Raw genomic sequence first — 21,269 nt, 5'->3', positions numbered from 1 at the left:
TCCCCCATTGGGATGTTCTATGGACACCAGGAATTTAGCTGCAGAGGACATTTGGGAGAAGGGTCCGTAGCAATGCCAGGTGTACTGGTCATAACAATGATTAGAATCTGGCTGGAGCCCTTTAGAGGAATCGCAAAGTGAGGAAAAGTAACTTGTTGATTGTAGTCAGCAATTGCCTTAACCTGTCTTGCTAGATAAACATCTTAGATCTTTAGTCCTGGGGGTATATTTACTAAATTGCAGGTTTGAAAAAGTGGAGATGTTGCCTATAGCAACCAATCAGATTCTAGTTACTATTTATTTAGTACATTCTACAAAATGACAGCTAGAATCTGATTGGTTGATATAGGTGATATCTGTACTTTTCAAACCAGCAGCTTGATAAATTTACCCCCTGGTGTCATTTAAGACCGCGACGACCACTAACAAATTTACAAGGGATTTGAAATGCGATCGAACTAGACAGTTTCAAAAGTCCCGAAACACGCTCGCAACACAGTTGTCCATAAACCCTTATTTGAACCTGCAGCTTAAAATTTGTGGCTCGCTTACGAGGTTTTCCGATAACGGGCAACGATCCCTGCGCAAGATCGCGATTTTAGTTCACTGTTGACGTTAAAATGAATTATTTAAAATATTTTTTTTTAAAAAATACAATTTAAATAATATTTTAAGAATTATTTTTACATTTTTGTTAATGTGGAAATAGAACACTTCTGTGTCCGCAATTTTAAGGGCGCCGTTTACACTCATAGTTCACCCATTCATATTTTAATAATTACAAATGATCAAAATGACCCATTTGACAGAGTTCCATAGAAAATGAAAACTAAAAATAGTTTTACTTATCTCATAAATTGGTATTTAACATTTTTTTATTCAGTGGGCTTAGTCCTTTATTTTCAATTCACTTAACAATATCAAATAAAATTTATTTATACCGCCCTTTTCGGATCTGAGCAACATGTGGCTACTCACATAGTTTGGGTTAGCTGGAACATTTGGCCTTGTTGTTGCTGAGTTAGTCACTAATTGCAGGTTCACGAGTGCCATTGTGACTTTGCAAAACTGTATTTGCGGACATAGCAACTTTTTTTTTTTTTTTTACAAAACCGTGCCTGCGTTTGCAAAGTGATGGTGTCCGTTGAGGAAACAGCTATTTTATTTCGGTAACTGTCCAACCTGTGAATAGATTAATGGATATTTAAATTTGTATCACTTGAGTCACATGCGCCTTAAAAACAGCCCCAGTTTGTCTGCAACATGACCAGGAATCCAAGTATCAACATTCTACACAGCAGGGAAATGGTAATAATACAATCATTCGAAAAATGAATGATGTAAAAATGTAATTAGCTTCTGATCTTCTGCAAAAATCTATTTTCTCCTATTCGCATTCTGCTGGTTCATTCCTTACAATTAAATGGGAATTAGCCGTGCTGCCTCAGCTGTGTATTTCCACCCATCCTAATCATAATTAATTTCCCAATTCACAAATAAATCAGGAGGAAAACCCAATTACACGTCTGCGCACCTGTTCTCATACTCGTGTCTTGTAATGATTCGCAGGTGGGATCCTCATGCGTGGAAGCAGTGCGTCCTTGTGCCAGATTATGTGAGACAGGGGATTACAGGGGCCGGTGAATCGTGCGGACGGGGAATGCAAACCAGAGGTAAGGCTTATTTCAAAAGTATTCTAGATGATTGTAAATTCTATCTTATTCCCAGGCTCGCACTTGCCATTAAAGTCACTAAAAGATCATCTGTGGGTCCCTAATCCAAAATGGCATAAAAGTATTGGGAAAAGGGACTTGACCTCTGCAATAAGAAAACTATTATTTAGAAATATCTGTACTGTATATCCTTAATTATTGTATATGTATGATGTAAAATATCTGTGCAATATAAAAGTGTACAGGTCTGGGATCTATATTGCTGTATGTGGAATGTTTGAGACTTGTGTTTTTCTTCTGCAAAATCCTTTTTTTCCCTGTAATTTGAAGCATTTGCGTGAAAGGTGGACACCAGGCCCTCTAAAAAAGGTTGTTTGGGAGATTGTTTCTCTCCAGGTTAGTAAAAGGCTACGTATTTAGTATGGGCAGCACGGTGGCTCAGTGGTTAGCACTTCTGCCTCACAGCACTGGGGTCATGAGTTCAATTCCCGACCACGCCCTTATCTGTGGGGAGTTTGTATGTTCTCCCCGTGTTTGCGTGGGTTTCCTCCGGGTGCTCCGGTTTCCTCCCACACTCCAAAAACATACTAGTAGGTTAATTTGCTGCTATCCAATTGACCCTACTCTCTCTCTCTGTCTGTGTGTGTTAGTAAATTTATACTGTAAGCTCCAATGGGGCAGGGACTGATGTGAATGAGTTCTCTATACAGCGCTGCGGAATTAGTAGCGCTATATAAATAAATGATGATGATGATTTAGTCACTATGTGGCAAAACTGCTAACAGCTAATTCAGTATGTGTGAATATATGTTAAAAATATCTATTTTGGGAATAACAGAAAATAGTCCATTTTCCAATAAAGGGTTAAAAGCACTGCCCACCCTAAAGCTGGATACACACTACAGGTTTTCAACCAATTATCGTGCCAATCACACGATAAACAACTGTTAGGTCCATTACTGCATTAGTGTGTACGTAGATCATGTTTTATTACAAGTACATGGTATCATTTCATTTGATTTTATAACCGGACTCAAAATCACAATCAACGATGGAACGATGTCGGGCAAATGTGGAAGTGTGTACTCACTCACGACCAGCAGCGTAGGCAGAGATCTGTAGAGTGTGCAGAGCCAAGTTTCCAGCCGATGGTTATGGCAGATGAAGATCACAGGTCTGAAGGTAAATCGTGTAGGTGTGTACACATGAATCTGCATGCTGATCGGGACTTTCAGTCGTTGGTAAAATCAATACAGAAATCACATCTGCAGCAATTTTCTGAAGTGTGTACCCAGCTTAACCCAGACCCTGCTGGGGTGTTTGTTGACCATTATCCTTAATGTTTCCTCTGCATTGTCCCACCAGATCCACTCTCAGACCTGGTGGTTCCCACCACAGCAGAGGGCACCAGAGAAGGTAGGGTGGACATATAGCATCTGGTAAATCCCCTGTTGGTAATATCGCCCAATAGTAGTCCTTCCCTGGGAAACCTGAGACTAGTTGCTATGGGGCAAAATGTAGACCTAGATTTAAGGCACAAATTGGACATCTGCATGGACTTTGCTCAGGGGGAGCTGTGGATGAGCAGCGGCGAGAGAGGAAGATCAGTCTTGCCACAGCATTAATGGAGGATATAAGCGGAAATGAGGGGAATGACAGATTGGAGAAGGTTGCAATAGTCAAGGTGGGAAATGATAAGAGAATGGATAAGAGTTTTGGTTGCCTCTTGGGTTAAAAAAGGACGTTTCCTAACAATATTTCAAAGTTGAAAGTGACAGAACTGTGAGAGAGATTGTATGAGGAATAGGGGCAGAGTCACGGATGACACCAAGGCGACAGGCTTGGGAGACCGTGGAAATTGTGGTGATATTGACTGTGGGGGAGATTTAAGGGAGGTGGTAGGGGGGGAGGTGACTCTTGGAGTAGGGAATATAATTGACATGTTGAACTTTCAGTAGCATTGGGATATCCATGTGGAAATAGCAGAAAGATGCTTGGTCACACAAGATAGCAGAGAAGAGGAAAGGTCAGGGTAACAGCAGTAGATTTGGGCGTCATCTACATAGAGGTGATACCGGAGGCCGAGTGAGCAATTTAGAGGAGATGTACAGTAAGAAAAGATTAGGGCCAAGAAAAGGGACTTGTGGGATCCAAACAGATAGTGGAACCGAAGGGGAATATGTGCCAGGTACCGACACTAAAGGAGCAGTCAGACAGGTATGAATAGAACCAAAAAAGATGAATGCCAGTGATATGAAGGGTGTTCAAGAGAAGAGCATAAGCAAACCGAGGAGGGGTTTCCTAGTGCCTTGAACCCCCCTCCAAGCCTGGGGCACTGTATAATTAAGGTGGTTGGACCCTGCTCCCGCTTGAAAAGGGAGAGCTGCGTGCACCTAACAGTAGTGCATGTATATTATGGGGATAGGAAGAGTTGGAGAGCAGCCAAGCACTGTCTAATATTATAGCCACGCCCCCATGCATGTTGGTCACACCCACTGGTGGCATGGTGTGGAAACCCCCCTCTACAAATCCTGTGTTTGCCCCTGAAGAGGGTAAGTGAGATAGGCGCTCAAGTAATTTGGAGACATTAAGGGTGTCGGGAAATAGGCCAGTAAGCAGGAGAATCAGTGAGGAGAGCATACATTGTTACACACTCTAATATGATGTGTAATAATATGATATATTGTCGGCGCTCAATGCAGTGATGAAAGCACTGACCGCTGCTGCCATTTCTGCCAACATTGCTTGTTACTGGTGGCTGATGCAGCTTGCCCAGGGAGCACACGCTCCGTTTGCATTGACCACACTACTCTCTTGCCTCCTCAATAAACGGTGTCACAGAGCATGTGCATATTTGCAGCAAATTGTTTATAAATTGTGCTAAACAAAAGGTAACCTGTAATTTTGGCAAATTTACCTTGTTTCGCTATTTTTTTCTTTCCATTTTTTTTCTTGCAAAATATGCCCAATTTATCAACAAATAAGACACAACTGTCTGTTTAATAAACTCAGCTCTCTGCACGCTGCAATGAATTGATCAAAAACACATTTAGAAAGACTTATATCTAGAGAATTTCATTATGACATAATAGAGCCATTATTAAAGGGCAATTTCACACATTGGGAATACGTTCAAATGTATGTGGGCGAAGTAAATGAGAGCTAATTTACATAGTCATTAGTTTCTCTTTCATAGTCATATTTTCCTTTTTATTATTAATATCCTGCCTGCTAGCTGCCAGGTGTAAATGAAATAACTATAATATTTGCTTATCTGTACAGCATATTTAACATTGGTGATTATTTTCAAGTTTGCAACAAAACTTTAATTTTTATGCCTTTGTTTGTTTATCACCGTATCTCCTAATCATTCATTTTATATTTCAAGCAAGTAAAATTACCAGCTTTGTGCTTATACCATAGGCAAACCGAGGGGGGTGGGTCCTAGTGCCTGGAAACCCCCCTTCAATCCTGGAGCACTGTATAATTGAGGTGGCTGGACCCTGTCCCGCTTCACACGGCTCTGCTTGAAAAGGGAGAGCTAAGTGCACCTAACATAAGTACACGCAGCATTGACCATGTATATTATGGAGATAGGAAGAGTTGGAGAGCAGCCAAGCACTGTCTAATATTATAGCCACGCCCCCATGCATGCTGGTCACGCCCACTGGTGGCGTGGTGTGGAAACCCCCCTCTACAAATCCTGCGTTTGCCCCTGCATACGTAGAGATGCTCAACATTGGCCATTTCATTTCTCAAACCGTTTTGTGGATTCATTAAAAATATTTGAAAAGTAGCCAGAATTTCTCGAATTTTTGAACTACTGAAAAACCGAGCTGAATGCGAGAGCGCTGGAAAGGTTTGGTCCGGTCGCGCATGTGGAAACTGGCTCAAACATTTTTGGGCTTCTATTGCTACATTTAACATCAGTATTCACAGTTCGACATAAAGACAAGTTCAAATTAATTTTTATCATTTAAAAATATTATTTAAATAGTGTTTAAAAATTAAAATATTTAAAAACCCTGGGCCTGATTCATTATGGAAAGTTAATAAAAAAATTGGGTAAGTTTTCTTGCTCAAGTTTTTTGGACAAAACCATGTTACAATAATTGCAAGGGGTGCAAATTAATTTATTATTTTGCACATAAGTAAAATACTGGCTGTTTTTTCATCTAGCACACAAATACTTGATGGCTTTATTTTTACACTGAAATTTAAAGTTGATCTAGGACATGTCCTACCCCAACTATAAATCTGCCATCACATTTGAAATTTACCTCCCCCTCCAATGCAACATGGTTTTGCCTTACTTGCTTACTTTTGCTTAACTTTCCTTAATGAATGAGGCCTTCTAAGTTTAACATGGACGGCGAACTTTGAATGCGATCGGTTAGTGTAAACCGCAAGCGTCAACCCGCAGAATTGGAATTGCAACTTCGAATTGAGGTCTATTGTCGTTTCTATCATTAATAAGTTTGTGGACAATGGAATGGTGAAATTCAATCACCATGGTAACCGAACCTGTCACACACACACAGCGGAGGCATTATATAAATCCACCAGAGATTTTATATATACGTCTTCTTTGGCTTCGTTCATTCTTTATACAAACGAGTCTTTTTAGCACAGTTACAGTGGTACGCAGGTTTTGCCATGCTGACTGGAGTTTGATCATGCATAGATCATTTAAGACCCACTCAACCACTTGACACCAGGGAGACAATTGATTCCTGACATGTTAACTGCATTAACACTCGGCTCCCGAAACTAAGTCCAGACAGCGTCAAATGCTTAAACTGTACAATTTATAACATTAGTAGAGAGAAAAACAAAACCGTCTGAGGCATCCACTGACACTTAAATGAGAGAAAGCGCTGTAACTCCAGTTCTTTCACAGTTATTGGTCATAGAAGACAATCAGCCGAGTGTAAAAACTTCACTTTGGTTCAAGAAACATCGGCACTGATCTTGTACAGTTTAAGCTCACAGATGTCCTCATGCAGCAAATCAGTGGGGTGAGAGGGGAAAGAGCAAAGTCAAGTCAATTCAAATCACAAAAAGAACCCAGAGATAAAAAGTTATTATTAGGGGGTAACTATTATATATTTTTACCTTTTAACAAAATTAATATTAAATATTCGCCATTAACTGCAATTTCAATTCATTGCGGACCTATAATATACATGTATTGTATTATATTAACTACAATTTCAGCGCATTGTAGAACAATTTTTGGCTTTGTCCACCGGTAAACTGGTGATAAGGTTCTTATTAACATTTGCTTATATAGTGCCTTAGCTCTTTAATACAAGGTATGTCTATTAAATAACGAGACTGTGATTCCACCTAATAAACAAAGTAGTCAGAACCAGTTATAACTGCATACGTTGTAACCTTGATCAGTCTGAACCTGCATGACAAGCTGCAAAACTATGACGTTCAGTTGATTGTGAGTCGCCATTTAGTTTGGTTGTGTTTTCTGTAGAGTGCCGAAAAAATACTAAGTTTAAAAGGTGAACGTGTCAATTTGAAATTTTTGGTAAAATTGCAGAAAACACCAACGGAATATTTTCAAATGCTTACTACGGCCTATGGGAATGACTGTCTGTCTCATGCGCGTGTGTTTGAGTGGCACAAAAGATTTAGCGAGGGACGTCAGATTGTTGAAGATGATGAACACGCTGGATGACCTCGCACTTCAAGAAACGAAGAACATATAGAAACAATCAGTCAGATTGTTCGTAAAGACCGCCGACTCAGTGTTCGAATGATAGCTGAATACGTGAACATTGACAAAGACGCCGTATGGATAATTTTGCGTGAGGATCTTAACATGACGAAAGTTTGTGCAAAGATGTTCCCAAGGGTTCTCATACCAGAGCAAAGAGAACGTCGCAAGGAATGTTGTGTTGACATTCTGCAGCAACTTGACAGAGATCTAAACCACATAAAGTAATGTGATGAGATCTGGATCTTCCAGTACGATCCTGAAATCAAAAGAGGAATCAGTGGGAAATAGATATTGGGCCTTTATCAGACAAGGGGTGGGGAATGGTTACAGACAGTACTAAAGGTTATACTTCATCATTAAAATTTCAACAAATACAGGTGTTTATCCTACACAGAGCTTATTTTACCCCTATTAGACTGGCAAAATTTCGTCCGGATGTAACCACTAATTGTCCAAAATGCAATTCGGTTAATGCTAACTTTTGGCACCTTTTATGGGAGTGTTCACATATACGAATCTTCTGGCGCAGGATTGGGAGATGTATTCAGAATACTGGAATTGGAGTGTCTCTTAGTTCACCGGCCACTTGTCTCTTTGGGCTCCGTTTGAATGGGAAAGTTAATAAACTAACAAAAATATACATTTCACAATTATTGATGTTGGCTAAGGTCTGTATAGCGAGGCTGTGGTTGGCTCCGACGAGTCCAACGGTTAAAAATTGGAAGGCACTGGTCAATACCACCATAAGTAATGAAAGATTTGTCTATACTAGCAGACAGGCTCTGAAGAAATTTGAGAGTATATGGTACAGATGGTTAGAGTCTTCATTTTATCCTGTGTCATCTAGTTTAAATTCTTAGTACTTAAATGTATGGCTCATACAGCTCTTATAATTATAAGTATTTAGGTCCATGTGGTAAACCCTATATGTGTAACATGTTTATGTATGAGCATTTATAATATATGATCCAGAATGAGTGTGGCACATTTGTGTTATTATACCTTACTGAAATCTTGTAAATTACGTCATTTAATTCTGATATGTATGCAGTTGTTTGTTTGTTTTTTCTTTTCTTTTTGTTGATTGTTATGTTTGTATCTTGAAAAATTCTAATAAAAATACTGGATTTAAAAAAAAAAAGACAGTCAGTGCACTGGAAAACACCGTCATCACTAAGAATGAAAAATGCTTGTCAAAGCAAGTCAAAACTCAAAGCAATGCTCATTGTTTTTTTCCATATCAAGGGTGTACTTTTGGAAGAATGGGTTCCAGAAGGCACAACATTTAATCAGCATTATTATAAGGAAGTTTTGCAAAAGCTGAGGGAAAGAAACGGCCGCAACTGTGGAAAAATGGTTTCTTTCTTCACCAGGACAATGAGCTGCTCACACAGCACTTTCTGTGAAGCAGTTTTTGACAGACAATGTACAGCGATATATTCGTGCAAATGGGGAGTATATTGAATGGGTCAAACATTAAATTTGTAATATCAATAAATAAAGGTGAGTTATTTAATCAATCTCGTTATTTAATAGACATATCTCGTATATACACTTTATATTAACACTTGTAGCTATTTTTTCTCAGTTTTTTACTATAGTCGTATTCAATCTTATTTTTAGCTAAATAAAATCCCAAGTGTCAAAGTTCTCAACACCTAACTGCTTCTCCACAACCATGGTTCTCTCACCCCAAAACTGTCCTCTCGACCCCATCACTGTTCTAAATCCCCCCTCTCCCCTGTAACTTTAGAGTCGCGAGGAATTTTAGTACTCTAAAAATTCATGGGGACTTCTGGCAATAAAATATCAATTTATCTGTCTCTCAAGCGTTTCCACACCAAGCTGATATGTGTTCGATGTTGAGCTGTTCATACAGAGATTAAGCTTCCCTGGGATGTTGCTTATGGGAGAAGTAACCAAGAAACCTCTTATAGTGGACAGAGAAAGCAGAATTAGTGTCATACCACAAAGTGATATAAAAAGATGGTACTGAGATGTCCTTGGTAAATGTATCCCATTTCTATGGATGTTTATTTGCTAAATGGTTGCGCAGAAGAGGGCCCAAACCAGTATCTGGCCTAGGACCCCATGGGCAGGGGCGCAGGCAGTGGGGGTTTCTGGTTCTCCAGAAACCCCTCCCCTCCGCGAAGATCGGGGGCAAAACAGTGCCCCTACATAGCGGCACTGTACGATACAGCACCATATAAAATAAAGGTTAAAAAAGCCTAAAAAACATATATGTAAAAAGAATTAAAGAATGCATGCCAAAAACCCTCCCTATGTAGCCAAACCCCCTCCCAAGCATGGTGATATTACTTAATTGTGTGTAGGACACATTCTGCATCATTGTAACAAGAATGTATAAATGTTGCACTCAATACTAGCGACTATCCTCCGCTAGGTACATCCATCGTTGTCCAGTCTCCTGGTCACATCAACAATAAATGTTGTGATAAGGCTGGGAGTTACCTACCCCTGTCATGGACTTCTATGAAATCTTTGATATCCTCAAAATCCCAGTCTATCCGATAAATCTTACTATGTAAATTGACTATATATGGTAGGCAAACGCATCACAGGCAAGACTTTTGAAACTGAGCTCATTTAAGCCTAGTTGCTTCAAAGCCGTGCCCCACTCATTTATGTTTTACAGTTTTACAGATCTCCCGTTGCTGCATATCATTTGACACCGAGAGCCACTGCTAATTAGTGCGTTCACATCACCCTCCGCAGCCACAAAGTTTTCCTGCGATACAGACTCATTTATATGCAGGCTTATATATGTGGGAACCCTTCAAGTATAAACTAAAAAATAGGTACAAGGGCCGCCCGGAGGGATTCGTTGTCATTTTGTCAGAAAGAAAGAGAATCGTGTAATTATCCTTTAGAGAAAATTGATTTTGTTTGTTCCTAAAATATACATCAAAGAAACAATATTTCTTAACTGAAAAAAAAAAATCAACAGTGTTTACATAAAATATGCACAAGTAATAAACTAAATAATAAAAATCTATGAATAAATTGTTTAACAATGAAATATTGGAGTTTTGTTGTGCGCCGAAGGAATAGCTTGATAACTGGAGATGTTCACTGACCCCAGTGTTTTGGTTTTGGATCTGTATTAATTTCGTGTTTTGGTTTTGGTGTTGGCAAAGCTGCCCTAATGTGTTTTGGTTTTGGATGTGTATTTTTTTTGTAAAAAAGAAAACATTGCTAAATAAATACTAAAATATAATTAAAATTTGGCTCTATTTTTGTTCCTACATTATTATTAACCTCAATAACCTTAATTTCCAGTCATTTCAAGACAATTTTTGTCACTGGAGACTGGAGAGTGACAAGAACACTGCTTCCCCTCCTGTTTCTGTATGAGCAATGGCGCAGAGCAATGTCACTGGAGAGTGACAAGAACACTGCTACCCATGTTTCTGTCTGAGCAATGGCACAGAGCAATGTCACTGGAGACTGGAGAGTGACAAAATCACTGCTACCCCTCTCTCTGTATGATCAATAGTGCTGGATCTCCTGGGGAGGGAGGTACTTATGGAATCCAAAACCCGCGAGATCCGACGATGCAACAATGATGTTTTGCCTCGATTCAGATCTGAGGAAGCGGCTATGTCCGCGAGGGTTTGGTTTTTTGGAAAAACCGAGCCTGAACATCTCTACTGATAACCGCTGTATGAGCGCCTCCAACCGCGTTCTGCTCGCACCTAGTATACAACATATATAAAATGATTTGGGAGTAATAATACTAAACAGCATAACCTCTGCAATGTTATGCGGTTTAGTTTTATGTTGTTCCTTTGTGCAGTCTATGAGCAATCTCAGAGAGTTGTGTCGCCACTTTGACTGATCTCTGTAATATATTTAGACCTTTCTGCATCTGCGCATGCCCCCAGTGGCATCATACCTCATCCCCAATGAGGTTACACACATGCCATTAAGCTTCATCCCATGGTGTTGCATTGTGAAAGGATTTTTACACTACATTTAGTTTGATAGGAGGGCATTAGGATTCTGGAGAAAAGAGGACACACAATGGAACTGTACTAAATAGAGAGGTCTAGAAGCAGAATATTTAGCACCATCATATTAAGATATTAACAAGAGTATTTTAACAGTTGTTCCTTAATATTTACATTAGAAACATGGGAAATAAAATAGTCCTAATTATAGTCCTTTAATATGCATAAATCATGTCAAGTGTAGACTACAATAATTCGACCTGTCGTTAAATATCCAATGTTACTGAAATATAATTTTTTATGGCATCACAGATAGTACATTTTTACTAGAATGTATACAAATTGCACGATTTTTTTTTAGGAAACAGACAGGTCCTGAAATGGACCTTTGCAATAAAATGAAATAATTTGTCAACCCACCAAAGCAAATAGCAGATCTACATCATGACATCAATTGTTTCACTTGGGAAATAGCCTCAAATGGGTTGCAGCTTGATATAGGTTAGTTTTCAAGGTTAAAGCACGAAGGTATGACGCTGTAACCGTGACAAAATAAAATCCATACTCACAGATTCCTGAGCGCTGCCGGGAGTCTAATTCTTTTTGAAGTTTGTTTTCTATTACTCTGTTACCATGTTAAAAATTGCAGTAGAAATCTTTGGTGCGTTTTAACCACTTGGCTGCCTTATATCCGTATTATTCCAGCCAATGGTGTTCTGATTCCAATTTACAAGTCTTGGTGGCTAAGTATGGTGAGCATCACTTTCTGTAGCTGTGGATTTGGTGATAATACCAACGCATAGCATGGAATAAATCTCTAGGCCGTGAGGTGCAGAGCTTTGGTTTTCAGTTAGCAAACAGAATTCATAGAGTCCAGCCAAGATATGGTTTGGATCAGAAGGACCACTAGATATAGATATCTGGACTGGATGTTCTCACGAGCAGGGTCCTCTCTACCCATTGTCTCACGTCTCCATCTCCGTCTAGTTGACATCCTTCTCTTACTTTCCTCTTTTCACCCAATAGGCCTTCTGCAGTTTAGATCATATGCAGAGGGGTAACAAACCTTTTTCTGAATAATGGGTCAAGACAAAATTGGGCAGAGTAAAGAAGGTTGTGAACACGAGTCACCCATATCCATGTGAAGTTTCTAAATTAAACCAAAGAATCTTGGAGAGGGGGTTTGTTCTTTTTATTTCATTACAAACATAATTGCCAATCATGAAACTCTGTTATTGCTGCTCTTGTGTCCTGGTCTCCCCTGGACATACCTGCTTTTGATTTTGTGTTCTTCTACTAATACCATAAGCTTATGCTACAGACCCAAGCACTTTGCTTGAAATCAAGGAGCACTTGTGCAAATTGAGGGGTACGGCGCTACGAAAGAGTTTTTTGCACTTCTCCTAGCCTAGGCCATTTGGTGGGTTGTAAATGAAGCCCGTTGTATCTTGGCCATTGAGCTATTAGACTATTTGAAGAACATTGAAGATTCAGTTATACCTTGGGTGTACTTTTACTAGACAACTAATGTTGACTGTCTTCACATAAAATGCACGAGGTGAGCACTTTGGCTTGTCTACCGTGGGTGTAGAGTGTGCAATTGACATAAACACATGAGACAAAGGGGGTCCGCACCATTATCTTGACTTTTGGCCCACTAACACCCAGCAATGGTGGATCTGGAAGTGAAGGAGAACTGTTCCCTGCAACTAGCAACAAAGTAAATAGCTGTCAGCTTGGTTCTTAGGGCAGGAGGCATGCTCATGGGAGAATTTAGGGGGAGCAGTGATTGGGCATAGGTTTTCTATACCAGTTCTTAGTTACAACCCAACACATTACACTGAAAGCCTGACAAACTAGATCTAGATACTACTTTTTAAGACTTTTGGGAATTTCTAAGAGAACGTCAATAAACTTTACCAACCAGATAACATGCCTAATTCTTTGCTTTGCGTAAGGACAATTGATTGTGCCCTGGTTGGGTGAGTTTTGTAAAGCATTGTAATAGGCAGAGAGAATAAATACTGAAAATGTGCCAAAGAAGGTTTTATGGGGGCAGGAGGGGTAAATTAATCAGGTAACAAATTAATCAGTCATGCCTTAGTTAGCCATACTAACCTTTTCTTTTTTGGGGGGGGGGCTAGAGTAGGCGTGCGCCAAGCATTACTCTGTACACAGGGCCATTGCATTCTCAAAAAAGCACCCCTGATGCAGTCGTTTTTGCGGGGGCGGTGGAGGAGGGGAAGGGAAGCGTAGACAATTTTGCATGAATAAAGTAAATAAAATAGTGCAGTCATTTACTCTAATTTAATTATTATGATAGGTTATTTACTAAACTTACTTTAAAAATGGAAATGTGATGTTTCCAAACCTGAAAGTTCTTTTATTGTTTTTTGTTGTTGCGATGAAATGGTCCCTTTATTCATATATTATAAGGTCAGTTAAGTAGTAACTGTTATAAGTATTTAAAAGTCAGAACAGAAAGTTTTACAATTTGTGCGGAGAGAACAAGTCAGCTGCTCCTGTACGTCTTGCGGGCGGTTACACACAATATACCTAATAGAGCTACTTGTCATTGTGCTAAGTGCACATTAAGTGTAATTTTAATCCCACAGCTCTTGAATTCCAGTAAACGGAGACATTCTCATTCTCTTCCTTTGTTTTATTTTATTTTTATGTCGGAATGTAACTGCAGTAATATGTTAGCAACGAGCGAGGTATTCACAAACATAGCATTAAATACAATTTTAAATGAATTAGTCCACCCTGAAGAGCACCTGCTGAGGACTTGTTACAGCTGTAACAAATAGAAGCAATCAACATAATGTGCGTAAAACTTTTTTTCCCCGTGGAAATGTTCTTATCATTTATTCATTATGAAGAATTACAGTAAAATGTGTCGGTTATCAAAGTAATGATCTTTTCTTTCATCGGGAAGCATTACATGGAATTTACTTCTCATTAATTGTATGTTTTTCAGGAGTTTTGTTCTTTTTTTTTGTTTTTTAAGAGAATTAATACCCTCTGCCGAATCACGATATTTTCTGAGATTGGCTGAAGAGGGTGCGTGATGTATCTTGCGTGAGATCGCTCTGCACATGTTCAGAAATCGACTTTACGTCTATGAACGTAATTGCATGCAATCCATATGTGAACGCAAAAGACAGTTACTGTTGCCTCTGACTTGAAGGGGGGTATTCAATTGACTGCGAGTTCTTTTTTTTCCCTGCAGCGTTAAAAAAAAAAAATCAACCGCGGGTTTTTAACTGCTATAGTGACCGTTTTGAGTTAACGCAGTGTGAAAACTTGTGCAATTTAATTGTAAAAGAGGGAACGCTGCCCCCGCACGTTAAACATTGTGTTTGCAAGTTTTTAGGGGAGTGAAGAGGAGTTTTAACGCGGTCATGTATAACACAAACAAAAGGTTTTGCATACATTTTCACACCTTAGATTGCATTACACATTGATAATATCTACATTCATCATCATCATCATTTATTTATTTATTTATATAGCCCCACTAATTCTGCAGCGCTGTACAGAGAACTCATTTACATCAGTCCCTGCCCCATTGGAGCTTACAGTCTAAATTCCCTAACATAGACACACACTCACACACATACAACAGACAGGTAGAGACTAGGGTCAATTTTTGATAGCAGCCAATTAACCTACCAGTATGTTTTTGGAGTGTGGGATGAAACTGGAGCACCCGGAGGAAACCCACGCAAACACAGGGAGAACATGCAAACTCCTCACAGATAAGGCCATGGTCGGGAATCAAACTCATGACCCCAGTGCTGCGAAGCACAAGTGCTAACCACTAGGCCACTGTGCTGCTACATTACAGTACTTTCTTTAGCATATTTTTTTATTTAACTATTTTTTACTATAGAATCATCTATACCATCAAAACACATTAGTACATACATATTTCTACCAAAAACATACATAAATATACTTAATTAGTGATTTTTATTTATTTATTTTTTTATGGTTTTTTTTTCCCCCATTATTTTTTCACAAGAAAATCAACTTTTACATGTTAGACATTACTGATAAACATAATTTATCTTTTTTTTTTCATTATTACATGATTTCAAATAGTTTTCTTAGGTTTTTTATTTTTATCACACCCCAAAGAGGTGAGAGATAAAACAGCATATTTGTCTGTTAAAAAACAATTGAATAGCTTTTAACGCGGCTGCCTCTCGCACACCCTATACTTTCAATAACCTTCTACTGGAGCGCGACAGGATCGTTTCATGAAAAAAACCGTAGCGTTTAACATGGAATTGAATCGCGGGTAGAGTTAGCCTGCTCGAAAATGATAAAAAAAAAACCAGCATTAAAATGACTTAACGCGGTCTTAAAAAAAACTTGCGGTCAATTGAATACCCCCCGAAATGAGGAACTGAGGGAAGGAAGCAGCGGATGAGCGGAGGCAGTGTACAGTAAGGGTGCGCCGAGGGCGTGACAATGCAGATGCGGCCAATATAATCTCTGGGCATCTTGTACACACGTGTTTTATTATTTGGACCAGCAACAGGGCAGGTGTAAGTGTCGACTGATAGTGATGACTACACGTATGTGTGCCACTAGATTGCACCGAACATGTGTCTGCAAGTAAGAGAAACTATAAAAATGCATTTTATGTACAGTACACCACAAGAACATCCTGATTTTTGCATTTCATGTATAAAAAAAAAGAAAAATATTTGTTTGTCTAACACATATATTTATATTCATGACAATAGTATTATGAGTTGGTAAGTTCTTTTATACAATTTTGTTTCGCATGTTTTTGGATGTGACATTATGTTGCACCCTTGCATGTAGCTCAACATGCATATGGGAAGAATGAACGTATATATCTGCTGGTGTAACAGATTCTGGATACTACTACTACTAATCTTGATTAGCGCTGGCTTACCTGAGGTGCGGAGTCTAACGATCTCCCCGGTGTTCGCCAAGAACCGCCGCAAGGCGGGGTGGGCTTCGCTGCCAGGAGTCGCAGGTCGCGGTCCTCAGGTTCGCCCCAAGATGTAGTACAGCGGAGTGGAGCGGAGGTAGCGGAGTCAGACAAGCCGGTTCGGTACACAGGAATGGAGTCAGGCAGAATCAGAAGGCAACTCGGAGTCAACAAGCCAGGTTCGGTACACGGGTCACAAGAACAGAAGAATGGTCAGCAAGCCGGGTAGGTACACAGGGATAGGAGAGCCAGGGTAGTCAAGCAGGCAGAGATCAGCACACAGGAAGACTGAAAGACACAGCAATCCACGAAGAGCAGGAGCCAGGAACAGGTAAGTGTTGCTCTGACACTCAGCGAGTGTCAGAGTGAGGTTTTTATCCTGACAGGGATTCAAAATCCCCGCCTCTAGGTTGAGGTCATGTGACCGCCTCCGGGTGCGGTCACGTGGTCCTGAATGCGGAAGTGCGGCTTCCAGACGGAGCGGCGGGGATCAGGTAAGTCCGTTACAGCTGGTAGTTGTTGCTACTGAGCAGAGAGGTGCAGAGGTGCCTCAGGTATTCACCAGGGACATCCGCAAGGAGGTTTTGTCTTAGCTGCATGGGGGGTGCAGGGCGCAGCCCTCGATGCCAGTCGCTAGCGACGTAGCTGGAATCACTAGAGGACAAGTCGGGTTAGAACCAGAAGAGACAATGGAAGCGCTCGGGGGAAATCAGAAGAGAAGTCTGAGAACCAAGAGATCCAATCTGATCCAATTCATGAGGCAGAAGAGTAGAGAGGAACAGTCTAAATTCCTAACCAGGAGATCCAAAAGACTGAATCAGAACCAGTGGAGTACTGAGGAACTGAACCTCATTGGATCACAACCATCCCAGACCAGTAGTGTCAGGGTCTGCCTTAAATAGTCAGTCCAATAACAATACCCATGGTCAGTGATGTCACCCGACAGCTGACCACCGATAAGAAACTCTAAAATATATGAAGGGGCGCTCAAGCGCAGTCCAATAGAGAAACCATAAGTAGCATACTGCTGCTAGACAACAGGCGCGCCCTGCCAGCACCAGAGAGAGAGGGCGTCCATCCCTACAGCAGGGATGGTGGCTCGTAAAATATTACTTAGTCTGATTGCTGGAGGGGGACCAATCAATAAATATTCCAATGAGCCTGATTATCCATCCATATGTGACTGCAATTCTGGTTTTACCTTTGTGTTTTAAAAAAAAAAAAAAACGTTTGATGTATTGGAGTTTATCTCCTTCATACAACACCCCGGTTATGTTACCCATGATTGTTTCCTTGTGTGCTGGTGAATCCTGTTTTTCAGGGGCAAACGCAGGATTTTTAAGGGAGGGTTGCCCCCCTCCCCGCAAGAAAACCAAAAAACATAGAGAGAGGCTGCGCGTGCGGCCGCGCATGCGCAGCAGCTCCATTTCGGCGGCAATGCACTGAACAGCAGCTGCGGCGCTGTCATAGATGCGTCCGCCACGGACACTTCTTTGACAGCGCCGCGGCTGCTGTATAGTACAGTGCCACAATGTAGGGTCACTACATTGTAGGGTCAATGTTGGGTCACTACATTATTCGTGGAGGGGAGGGGTTTCTAGAGAACCAGAAAACCCCCCTGCGTGCGTCCCTGTTTTTAGCGTTCCTCCCTGCAGATCGTTGCAGCTGTGCGGATGAATAGAACTCAGAACAGATGGATTTTGCTTCAGCCTTTTACATTTACAACCATTGACCTATATTAATACATTTTCTAAGGATTGTTTTCTAAAATACTCCATAAAGCAAGTGTTTTAAAGCCAGTAAAAGAAACTATACTGGCTATACAACGGCAAAACAAATAAAAATTTCAATGCAACGTTTGTCGCTCTGTATATACCGTTTTTCACATCAGTGAATGTATTTTTCAGGCTAGGATGAGATGTGCTTTATATCTTCGCTGTTCTAACTCAATATTCCTGTAATGGCTGCTGCTACACTAATCCCGACAAGGGAGTCTGTTAGTTTTCTCATTTTCATGAAGGTTATTAATCTGTGTGACTGCTTGTGCGAGGAACTGTGTACCAAAGATTTTTAGATTGCCAGAAAGCAGGCACCAGTTGCTGTGTGAACAAGACAAGCACTGACCTCACAGAGAAGTTATAAATGGCTCGCTCAGCGCTGCCTTGTAGTGTTTTATTAACCAGTCGCGCTCAAAGCTTTTTCTCTTTACGCTGGTTCTCGCCAAATCTCTATCTGTGAGGCAGCTTCAGCTGTGACAAGTTCAACCAAAACCTATACAGACATCTTGTAAAACTAATAAAAGACATTAACAAAGTAATCGGTATTCTTCTTGAAACCTGGGAGAGCTACATAAATACATTCTCTGACTCTATGGGGCCTATTTATCAAAGCTTTCCCCCCTGTTAAATCCCGAAAACAACAGTTTTTGGGGATTAACCACTAAATTGCTATTTATGATTGTAGCACATACTTACCTACTTTCTTCAGCTCTGTTCCAGGAGCCTGCCAGTGGAGGTGGGCGTGAGGGGGGCGGGGCAGCCAAAATCGCATCATTTCGGCCCCGGGAATCGCGGCGTTTGGGATCTAATTCTGCCCACTTCACTAGAAAGTGGGGCACTTCCTAGTGAAGTGGGCAGAATTCGGGAGATTGCCACACTCACCCGGGAGTCCGGGAGACTCTCGCAAAATGCGGGAGTCTCCCGGACATTCTGGGAGAGTTGGCAAGTATGTTGTAGCATCGCAGCAGATATCTCCGATATCTGCTGCTTTGCATCACTTATCGTTTTACTGAGCACTGCCCATAACCATGTATGGGGAGTGCTCAGTAACACTATTTAACAATGTACAAAATTAACTTTTCAATCATGTTTATGTACGCTGGCTCAAGCTGGAGTACATTAACATAATTGAAAAGTTTCACTCTTGGCAGCTCTGCTCCGAAGAGCAGAGCTGGACAGCGCATGTCAGCGGCGCACGGAGGATTGCCGGGGGGGGGGCTCCGTTTCGCCAGTGCTGTCCTATACGTTTCGCCAGTGCTGTCCTATACAGCAGCCGCGGCGCTGTCTAAGAAGCGTCTGCGGCGGTGCTGTATACAATACAGCACCGCCGCTGACACTTCTTTGACAGCGCCGCGGCTGCTGTATAAGACAGTGGCCACTTAGTTAGCGCAGGGGGGGGTTTCTAGAGACTCAGAAACCCCCCCTGCGTGCGCCACTGCATGTGTGGAGGGATCATGTGATCCCTCCCTGTCACATGACTCACCATCTTGCAGTCCATGTGCGCATGTCCGAGCTTTCGGTCGGGACATGTGCACAGGGATTCAAAGCAAGCAGGAAGCCACATTGCAGAGAACCGCAAACTAAGAGCCCATGTAAGGTAAGTGCAAGACTTCACAGAAACAGACGTTTTTCGGAACGGCTGTTCCTGTGTTGATTTTTTAATAAATATGAGTTACTTTTCAATCCTCATCTATCTTTCATAAAAAGCAGTGCTACATAAATAGGCCCCTATAAATGAGCAGATCTGGAAAGCACGTGTCGAGTCCATAGACAAAACCCATTAATTTATTTTTGATTTTCCTCTGAAGGGGAACCTCTCTATTTTCGATCTTCCTGTTCCTCAAACATACAGTTAACGAAAGATTATGTGTCCTTTTTTATTTAAAATTTAAATCGGATATCAATTTGGCCTGGCGTGTACATATAATGAAAATATGCGTTTTCCAGATGCATGATAAATTGATACTTATTGTTTAATAACACAATCAGTTTCATATGATTCTTTTTTTTTGTTATGAGAAGATTAATGTACACGGATTATTACCGTTTATATCACAATCTGTTCAACCTAGTGAAGAACACTCAGCCCAATATAACTAGAAACTATTTTATTTGTAAACAGTTATGCATTAAATTAGTGTTTATTCACTGAAATTTACATTACAATATTGTAACAAGTACACCTAGGTGTAAATAACTTCAGTAACATAAAAATGTAACAAAAAAGAAAGTATAGTTTGAACTTGTTAAATATTCAACTTTTTCTGGGATAATCAGCAGCTTCTCTGCCATACTGTCCCTAGTATTTTCTAGAAATGATTTTTTTTTTATAACTTTTCAGACTTTGTTCTTTGTGTTTGAAGAGGTTTCAAAGTAGAAATTCTTCAAATAATCATTACTTTCATGCTAATAATAATAATCTATACCATGAACTTTTTAGGCTTTAGACATGCTAATGGTCTGTCTCTATCACAGCTCAGCTGCGGTCTCCTAATTTTGCCCATGGATAACGAAGTGTTATTAGACATCTCTACTAATAATGCAAAATATACACATAATTTATTTTTACAAAACCTAACAGAATAAGGATGCATAGGCTCCTTTATAAACCACATAATAAGCGCATGGTGGAAAGGGTTGAAACTTCACTTACAATGCAATCTACTGCCACCAACCATCATTAATTTCATCTTGAACATTTTTATACTAAAGTATTTTAGTATTTTAGGAAATGACCTTCTAAATGAGTGCCCCCCCTCACGTTTCTCATTTAAATAATCTCAACCCACAAAACAAAATCACATTTTTGTGAGTCCACAGTTACTACCGGTATTCACCAGAGACCGTCGCAAGGCAGAAGGATTTGGCTGCTTGTAGCAACCAAGTTGTGATCCACCAAAGTGGTCCTTAGAGGTGGTGGCACAAAGCACTACATGCATGTAGCTATAGAGGCAGAACAGTCAGACAAGCCAAGGTCAGCAGGATTCAGGTAAACGGAAAAGAATCAGCAAGCAGAGGAATAGTCAGAAAAAGCCGAAACCAGTCTTTAAGAACAGTGCAAAGTCAGGATCCAAGTATCATGAAGTCAGGAACAAGCTGGGTCAATAACCAGGAATCAAGCAGTAAACAGGATAACATGCT

General features: G+C 40.4%; 1 protein-coding gene across 5 annotated transcripts in view; it reads left to right on the top strand.

Annotated features, from left to right (window-relative positions):
- THSD7B (thrombospondin type 1 domain containing 7B) overlaps positions 1-21,269 on the top strand; it is a 303,781-nt gene that overhangs the window by 152,139 nt on the left and 130,373 nt on the right. For all 5 annotated transcript variants that reach the window (XR_012678316.1, XM_075180948.1, XM_075180947.1 and 2 more), the window contains exon 12: positions 1,570-1,673. Coding sequence is in view for 4 of the 5 variants with exons in the window: in XM_075180948.1 (XP_075037049.1) it covers positions 1,570-1,673 (104 nt within the window). In the remaining variant the exon portion in view is untranslated. The remainder of the gene's footprint in view (positions 1-1,569; positions 1,674-21,269) is intronic.

Source organism: Mixophyes fleayi, chromosome 7, assembly GCF_038048845.1.
Source record: "Mixophyes fleayi isolate aMixFle1 chromosome 7, aMixFle1.hap1, whole genome shotgun sequence".
Taxonomy (NCBI): domain Eukaryota; kingdom Metazoa; phylum Chordata; class Amphibia; order Anura; family Limnodynastidae; genus Mixophyes; species Mixophyes fleayi.
This window is presented reverse-complemented; position numbering and strand designations above follow the sequence as displayed.